Source organism: Jatropha curcas, chromosome 8 (genome assembly GCF_041381405.1).
Source record: "Jatropha curcas cultivar XTBG-Jc1 chromosome 8, XTBG_Jcur_1.0, whole genome shotgun sequence".
NCBI classification, from domain to species: domain Eukaryota; kingdom Viridiplantae; phylum Streptophyta; class Magnoliopsida; order Malpighiales; family Euphorbiaceae; genus Jatropha; species Jatropha curcas.
Window position 1 is genome coordinate 11,241,511 of NC_143158.1, and position 9,713 is coordinate 11,251,223.

The 9,713-nt window shown below is 29.8% G+C and overlaps 1 protein-coding gene across 1 annotated transcript; it reads right to left on the reverse strand.

Moving 5' to 3' along the window:
• Positions 1 to 7,160: 7,160 nt before the first annotated feature.
• Positions 7,161 to 8,759, reverse strand: LOC149494196 (uncharacterized). The gene has a single exon (XM_089725422.1). The coding sequence runs from the start codon at positions 8,757 to 8,759 to the stop codon at positions 7,161 to 7,163; it is 1,599 nt and encodes a 532-aa protein (XP_089581548.1).
• Positions 8,760 to 9,713: the final 954 nt, after the last annotated feature.

Genomic DNA, 9,713 nt, shown 5'->3' on the forward strand with positions numbered 1-9,713 from the left:
GGGAGAGTATCAGTGTAAGGGTTTTATCTCTAATCTAAGCTTATGCCTTCACAAAGAGGAGAGGCTCTCTTTAAATAACAAAATATGAAATCTTTACTATTGGCTTTTACTATTGATGTACAGTATCTTGTCTGCCATCATGCTTTTACTGTGGATGAACAGTGGGTTGTCGGCCACTGTACCTTGGCTTTTTACTGTTGAAGATGCTCTTTACAAAGTATCCGAGGAAGAGAATGAAGAAGAGGACGATGAGCTGTCCGGCTTTTTCTTTTTCACTTTCTCTTTTACTTGTTTTTTCTTCTTTTCCTTTTGCTTTAACTTTGCTTTTGCTTTAGCCTTTTGACTTGCTTTGCTTTTAAGTTTAATGGCGGATTTAATACTTTCTCCATCATCATCATTATCCGTGGACGAGTTGGAATCTGACGATGATGATACTGATGCCCAATTTAACTTTTGTTTACCTTTACAACTGGTTTTGGAAGATTTAGTGGAAGAAGATGCACCAAGTGCTTTACTGGAGGATGGTTTTACCATGGGGTTCGAGTCAGTTGATAACTGTTCGAACATTTCTTGACAAATGAGTTTATACTCCTCAGGAGTTTTAGCTGCTGCTAACCGAGCTTGGCATTGGGCTTTTTGGATCCCAAATTGTGGATGTTCGGGTATAGCCAATGTGCTAGCATAGGTTAAAGCAGGTTTAATGGGGTTGGATAATTTATGGCGAATCCATTGACCAATTTTAAGTTCAGTGGTGGTATTCTTAAAAGCTCCCCACCATTTAATTTTATGGCGTTTGATTAGCATGGGAATTTGGGTTCCCGGAATATACTGAGAATCAAAATACCATTGGTAAACCCAGGGTGTGAAGAAGGTCATACAATAATACATCAGGGAAGATATATGTACTTCTTCAGGTGTAGGTTTATAATGAGTTTTAAAGAATTGGAATAAATAATGGATTTCATGAGGCATAATATCCTCAGAAATACCTTTAAATTGCCACCATCGTTTAAACCAATTAGGAACTTTACCAATTTTAGTAAAAGTTGTTTGGTCAAAATAAATCAACCAAGAATGTGTATAAGTGGGATTTTGAATATTAAAAACTTTTTCCCACGCTTCTTTATAATCAAAATAATTATATGTAGTACAATGATTATACAAATGTTTAAATTTTACTAGAGTACAAAGAGAAGGTACGGGCCATTCATTAGGATGGATGACGCGTTTTATTTGTATAGAAGAGTAAGAGATTATATTTTTAATACTTTTATCAAAAGTATGCTTAATTTTTACTGATCCTGTCTCAATTAAAATATTACTATAATATTCCTGAGGTTTAGAAAAATCAGTTGGCATGAAATACCAATTCTCAGGATAAAAAGATTTTACTATTTGCCAAGGATTGATATGATTATATCCATCCTCAATTTCTATTTCAAAATCATACATAGGTTTAGAAAACCATTTATAAATATTATTAGATTGGATTTTTGGCAAATCCACAGCTATAAACGGATTTGATAATTCTTTACCGCCTACCGTTTGAGACGGAATAGCCGTATCATGAGCGGATACGATCGCTTTAGATTGAGAAGACATACCTGTATCCTCCGCTGAAGAGGATGCCATAGACTGTAAGGCTTTAATAACTTCTGGAGATTGAGAGAGTTCCTCAATCTATTTTTTAAGGTCTTTACTGGGGGTAGGTTTAGTGTTTAAGGTTTTACAAAGGTCTTCAGAGTACTCAGAAAGAGCTTTACTAGGTGAGGTAGATTCCTCTTTAGGTGCTTTTCTTTTCTCTTTATCTTTCCTTTGACCCATTGTTCTGTAAGAATTCGCGGGTTAGAAAGTCCGGAATATTATTTTTATTACCAGGAATAAATTCAATATCAAAATCAAAAACACTTAATAATGCTTGCCATCGTGCAAAAATTTGTTTAGAGACAAGGTTTTTAACATCTTTTTGTAAAACATCTTTAGCAGATTTACAATCAATACGTAATAAAAATTTTTGATTTAAAAGATCAGATTGAAATTTATTTATACATATCACAATACTCAAAATTTCTTTTTTAATAGTAGAATAATTGATTTGAGCAGGAGTCCAATGACCCGAAGTGTATTGGATAATGCGCTCTTTATCAGATAATCTCTGTTTTAAAATACCACCATATCCTATATCAGAAGCATCAGTCTCAACTATTTTAAATGCTGTCGGATTAGGAATATATAAATAAGGTATTTCTTTTACTAAGATTTTTATTTGTTTAACTAACTGAGTATGCTTATCCGTCCAAGGACGAGCATCTTTTCTTAGTCTATCATGTAATGGTTTTATCAGACAATTTAGATTAGGGTAAAAATCAATTACATAGTTTAAACAACCAAGAAATCTTTGTAATTGGAGTTTATTAGTAATTTCATCTGAAAATTTTTCTCCAAAAACAAGTGATCGTTCTATAGGTTGAATTTTACCTTGTTCAATATAATGACCCAAAAATCTAATTTTAGTTTTAAATAAATCCATTTTCGTTTTACTAAGTGCCAAACCATTTTTCTCAATAACCATGCAAAAGGTTTTTAAGTGTTTAAAATGGTTTTCAAGGGTTTGACTAAAAATTAATACATCATCTATATAGACTATACAAAATGTTGAGTATGGATTAAAAATGTCATTCATTATTCGTTGGAATTCTGAAGGAGCATTTTTTAATCCAAATGGCATTACATTCCATTCGTATTGACCAAATGGAACTGTGAATGCTGTTTTATATCTGTCTTGAGGGGCAATTTGAATTTGCCAATAACCTGATTTCATATCAAATTTACTAAAAATATTTGCATTATACAATTTCTTTAAAAGATCTTTTTTATTGGGAATAGGATACCTAATCCATTTTAAAGCTGTATTTAATGGTTTATAATTTATTACTAATCGGGGAACACCACGTTCTATTTCAGCATTTTTATTTACATAAAAGGCTGCACAAGACCATGGGCTTCTAGATTTACAAATTAATTTTTTATCTTCTAATTCTTTAATTTCTTTTTTACAATGTTCAATTAATTCAGGGTTCATCTGAATTGGTCTTGCCTTAGTTTTGATTGTTTTTTCATCAAAATCTTTTTCATATGGCAAATCAACTACATGCTGTTTACGATTCCAAAAAGCATTTGGATGGTCAGCACATAATTTATTTTCCATAAATGTTCTTAGAATTTTGATTTTATTTTGTATAACTTCATTGTTTAACTGGTTATTAATTCTAGTTAAATGTAAATTATTTTTTAAATCTTTTAAGTCTTCTTCCTTTGATTTTAGTAGAGAATTTATTTCTAAAATTTTAATAGAATGAGCTTTTAACAAATTTAATTGCTTCTTTTTAGGTTTTTCACTAAATTCTAGCCTAGCTTTACTATTTCGTATTTTGAACTTAATACAATCTTCTTTAACTGAATATGGTGTTATTAGGTTTATAAAAGGGGTTCCTAATATGACCATATAATTTATCTGAGGTGATAGTAAAAAGACTGTGTTTATTTCTAAATCTCGATTTACTATCATTGCATCCGTTTTACTAATAATTTCTAGTTTAGATTTATTCGCTGTACTTAGGTTTTTAGCCAATATCGTTTAGGTATTATATCAGATTTTATACAGTTTAAATCTGCACCTGTATCAAACAGTACAATTGCATCTATACAAAAATCATTTATTTTAATGTTTATTTTTACTAAATATTTTCTGGATGTTATTTCTTGCAATAAATTTAAGAAATTACTATCTACGTTTTCATCCAATTGGTTTAATTCATCTTTTATATCATCTTCAGGTTCTTCAGAAGAAGAACTAGAAACTAGTTGGGATTCTAATAATTTTATGAGTTTATCGTGGAGTTGAAATTGCCGTTTTAATTCACTTACTTCATGCTTTAGAGTTTTAACTTCTTGTTTTAATTCTTTATTGGAGATTTCGACTTCTACTTGCTTATGTTTATGTTTATTTAATATAGTGGTTAAATCATAAGTATTAGTTTGAATTTTAGGAATTATATCTTCTTTTACTTTGGGTTCTTCTTCAAAACTTTTTATGAGTTTTTTAAGAAGTTTAGCTTTAGTGTCTTGGTCCTCTATAGTATTTACTACTTCTAATAAGGTACTTTGATCTTTAGTTAATATATTTAAAGATTTTTCAGATGAACTAGTTGTTGAACCTAATTCATCAATTTGGTTTTCGCTTTCTATAGTCTCAGATTCTGAAGTATCAGAATCAAGATATAGTTCATGAATTTTATTCAATACTTCATCGTCTAAGTTTAATTCATTTAATTTTTTATTGAATTTACAAAATTTAGAAGTATGACCTTTTTTACCACAATTATAACAAGTTAAATCTTTAAAAGAAGTTTTATTTGAAGATTTGTATGGTTGCTTTCTTTTTTGTTTTCTAGGGGGTTTAGATTTTTCTTTATGATAAAATTTATCTTTACTTGGTGTGGACCTATATTGCCTTCTATAATCTTTATTTCTATAATGTTTTTTAGTTTTAGGTGTCCTAGAACATTGTCCATCACACTTCTGAGAAGATGTTAAATTATAATCAAATTGTTTACAAAAAGATCCTAATTCTTTTTTAGTTTTATGCATTTCATATTTTAATGTTCTTTGAAGCTTTAAATCTTGACAGATTTGTAAACCTTCTTTTTGAACTATACTAATTAACTGTCCATAAGTTAATTTACTATAAGGTATAGGTTGACCATATTGTTGTTTAATATAATTTCGAACTTTTTCACCCAAAAAATAAGGTAATCCCGCCAAGAACTTTTCTTTCCAAAAGCCTTGATTGGAATCTTCCCTTAACATTAATCGAGTGAGGAAAGTTGTTTTATATTCTTGAAAATCACTTAGTCTTTTACATTTAAGATTACTTAATAATTCTGCATTTTTATCTTTTAAGTGAGATGGATCTCCTATAAAATGTAAGGAAATAGTGAGAATTAAAGATGACACAGCATCCTGAATTACTTCACCATTCTCATCATATATAGGTTCACCTTCATCATTTACTTGAATTGAATTTAATATTTCTAAATGTTGTTGGTCGGTTAAGTGATAATCCCACCAAGCTTTTAATTGGCCTGTGAAGCCAGCTATAATTATTTCTGCGATAGCTCTATCTGAAATAATTGATTGAGTTTTATATGCATTAGCAGCCATTGTCATTTGCTGCAGAATACTCAATATATTATATTCAGAAAGTCCATCTATATTCCATTCATATATTGTTGTTGCATTATATTTAAATTGAGATATAGTATTAGGTTTATCAATTATACCTAGGTCTGGTGCCCTATTTACTATTGCTCTATGGGTTATAGGATTTATTTCAAATTTTTTAATATCTTCTGAATCAGGTTCACTAATCTCAGAATTAGTATTTTCTTCTAAAATATTTACAGATGCTTGAGGAGTATCAAGAGCTACGTGTTGAGTAGTCTCAGAACGAACCTCAAGTTTACTTAACTGGTCTTTTAATTTATTTACAAATTCTTTTTGATTAGACTGTGAAATTTGAAAAGGTTTAAAAATATGAGTTTTAAGTTTATCTTTACCTTTTACATTTTCATTTACAATTGGTTTCACTTCTAATAAGTTTTCAATTCTTTTTAATTGAGTATTTAGACTAATTAGACTAGCATTACTAAAATTATTTTGTTCAATTACCTTTTTATTTGCATCATTTTCTTGAGCAATTTTATATGGTGCACATACAATTTCATTGTCTTGGTATTTTAACTTACTAATGGTTTTAGGAGGAAAATCATATTTTATTGTTTGTTCATTTACTATCCATTCTGGTCTTTTATCACGAATAGTTATTGGATTTACACTTTTATTAGATTTATTTTCTTTAATTAAGTCATACCAATCAAAGAATTTAATGTCAGTTTGGGTATTTAATTTATATTCTAAATATTCATATTTTAATTCTTCAAAAGTATATGTCTTTAATATCTTTTTCATTTTGATTAAATTTTTTATTTTAGATATTTCTTTTATTAAACTTTTTTCAATATCATCTTTACTAAGAACATTTAATTCTTTATTTATATCACTAACATTTTCAGTTATAGCTGAAGCTATTGGTGATTCTGGAGATGAATTTGCTAAATTGGATTGTTGGTTTAAGTAATTATCAACAGGATTATAAACTGCCTGTGGAATAGAATTACTATAATCAACACCTTTCATTTTAAGAGATTGACTTATATTTGGAATATCTGAGGTAGAATACCTTGGTTTTACTAATGTTTGGATAATTGGTTTAGGCTCAGTTTCTTTATACTTAGCATATATAACAGAAGGTATAGATGAAGTAGGTTTATCATTCTCATCTGTAGTAACAGAGGAAGACGATCCTGTATACCTCATACTTTGACTTCTATTAAATTTTAATGTAACTTTACCATCTTCAAATTGTTCAATTTTTTGTAAATTTATGTTGGGTTTTACCTTTTCTGTGACTGGAGGAGGCACAACTCCTTCCAAAATCCATTCTTCTGGGAGTGTTATGTCTTTCCATTGAATGGTTTTAGGAATTACTGTATTTGTTTTAGTTAAGTCCGTTTGAAGGAATCTAGTTTCCCCAATTTTAGGTTGTAATTTATATTTAGTACCAAAAGCTGAATTCATGGCTTTATAATGAATTTTATAGATTAAAGAAATAAGAATTGATCCTTGTTTCATTTTATAATTATGTGTTTTAATTTCTAAAACTGTACTTTCTAAAATATTTAAATCATTTAGTGAAACTGTCATATCAGGGTATACTTCAAATGAAATAGGCCCTTCACTTAGACTAGTTTCAACAGATCCTAATAAAGAATCTTGAAAATTTAAAAATCTAGCATCTCTTACTACAGCAAGAATACTAGTGTTTAATCCTTCTCTAGTTAAAGGTTTTATTCCTACTTGAATTAATCCTATATGAATATATTTATATTTTTTATTTTTATGATGTTGTAAAGTTTTAGAAGATAAAAGAGTTATCCTTTCAAAAGGTTTACTTAATTGAAAATCTCTTTCTTCAGTTTTAATAACATAATCAGTTTTGAATAAATTAAATTGAAGGAATAAGGTTCCTTCTGCCTGTTTTATAAGGAATCAGAATAAGATGAGGACGATGCGTCCTTCTTTTTCTTTTCTTTTCTTTTTATTTTTTCTTTTCTTTTTTCTTTTTGCTTTATTTTTTCTTTTCTTGCTTTTGCTTTTTTATCTGCTTTACTTTTGATTTTTATTGTTGGCAGAATATTGTCTTCATCTCTATCGTCAAGGGAAGATACAGAGACTGCTGAAGATGATGATGAAGTCAATTTATTTTTGCCTTTATGTCTTATTTTAGATGAGGATTTACCAGATGATACGCTTCTAGGTTTACTGGATGATGGGTTTACTGGGAGTTCTGAGCTGGTTGAAAGTTGTTGAAACATTTCTTGACAGATCAGTTTATATTCTTCTGGGGTTTTCGCCGCAGCTAACCGGGCTTGACACTGTGCTTTCTGGATTCCAAATGTAGGGTTTTCCTGAATAGCTAGTGTACTGGCATAGGTTAATGCTGGCATGGAGGAGTTAGCTATTTTAGTACGAATCCATTGACTGATCTTTATTTCAGTAGTGGTATTTTTGAAAGATCCCCACCATTTTATTTTGTGTCTTTTTACCAACATAGGAATTTGGGTTCCCGGAACATATTGATAATCAAAATACCACTGATATACCCAAGGGGTGAAGAAAGTCATACAATAATACATCAAGGATGGAATATGGACTTCTCCAGGATTAGGTTTATAGTGGGATTTAAAATAATGGTATAAAGAAATGATATCAGGAGGAATGATATCCTCAGAGATACCTCTAGACTGCCACCACTTTTTAAACCAGTTTGGGATTTTTAAGTCGGTTCGGATATGTTGATCAAAATAAACTAACCACGAATGAGTGGTAGTTGGATTTTGAATACAAAAAACTTTTTCCCAAGCTTCTTTGTAGTCAAAATAATTATATATAGGATTGTGTTTATGTAAAACTTTAAATCTTACTGGAGTAGAAAGTGAAGATACGGGCCAATCTTTCGGATGAATAACCCATTTTATTTGAATAGAAGAATAAGAAATTACAGTTTTATTTTTTGTATCAAAAGTATGTTTTATTTTTACAGAACCAGTATCTATTAAAATATTATGATAATACTCCTGGGGTTTTGAAAAATCAGTTGGAACAAAATACCAATCCTCAGGATAATAATGCTTTATGATTTGCCAAGGATTAATATTATTATATCCGTCCTCGACTTCAATTTCATAATCATAAATATTTTTTACAAACCATTTATGAATACTACTAGTATTAGAATGCTGGATTTTTGGCAAATCCACAGCCATCAACGGATTTGATAAGTCTTTACTGTCTACCGTTTGAGACAGACTAGCCGTACCATGAACGGGTACGATCGCTTGAGGTTTAGAAATCATACCTATATCTTCTGTGGAAGAAGATGTCATACCTTGCAAGGCCTTTAGTACCTCTGGAGATTGACTGAGTTCTTCAATCCATTGTTTGAGGTCTTTAGAAGGGGTTTGTTTACTAGTTAAGGTAAAAGTTTTATGGAGATCTTCAGATTGCTCAGAAAGAGCTTTAGTGGGTGAATCTGGCTCTTGGATAGATTCTTTTCCCTTATCCTTCTTCTTTCCCATTGTTCTGTAAGAATTCTCGTGTTAGAAAGTCTGGGCTATTATTAGTATTTCCTTTAATGTATTCTATATCAAATTCAAAAATACTTAAGAGTGCTTGCCATCTAGCAAAAATTTGTTTAGAGGCAAGATTTTGAACATCCTTTTGCAAAACATCTTTTGCAGATTTACAATCAATGCGGAGCAAAAACTTTTGATTTAATAAATCTGATTGAAATTTATTTATACATATAACTATGCTTAAAATTTCTTTTTTAATAGTGGAATAATTTATCTGTGTCTGGTTCTAATGTCCTGACGTATATTGGATTATACGCTCTTTACCATTGATTTTTTGTTTTAAGATGCCTCCATAACCTATGTTGGATGCATCTGTCTCTACAATTTTAAATGCAGTTGGATTGGGGATATATAAATAAGGAATTTCTTTTACTAATGATTTAATATTGTTTACCAATTGTGTATGTTTGTCGGTCCAGGGACCGGTATTTTTTCTAAGTCTATCATGTAAGGGTTTTATCATACAATTTAAATTGGGATAGAAATCAATGACGTAATTTAAACAACCAAGAAATCGCTGAAGTTGTATCTTATTAGTGATTTCATTAGGAAATTTTTCTCCAAAGACCAGAGTTCGTTCTATAGGTTGAATTATTCCTTGTTCAATATAATGTCCTAAAAATCTGATTTTAGTTTTAAATAAGTCCATTTTAGTTTGACTAAGTGCTAAACCATTCTTTTCTATAATCATACAGAAGGTTTTTAAATGTTTAAAATGGTTTTCAATAGTTTGACTAAATACTAACACATCATCAATATATACTATACAAAATTTTGAATATGGGTTAAATATATCATTCATTATTCTTTGAAATTCTGAAGGTGCATTTTTTAATCCAAAAGGCATTACATTCCATTCATATTGACCGAAAGGGACAGTAAATGTTGTTTTATATC

Coding starts and splice junctions, on each gene's coding strand:
- LOC149494196 (XM_089725422.1), bottom strand. CDS start 8,759: ATGGGAAAGAAGAAGGATAAGGGAAAAGAATCTATCCAAGAGCCAGAT.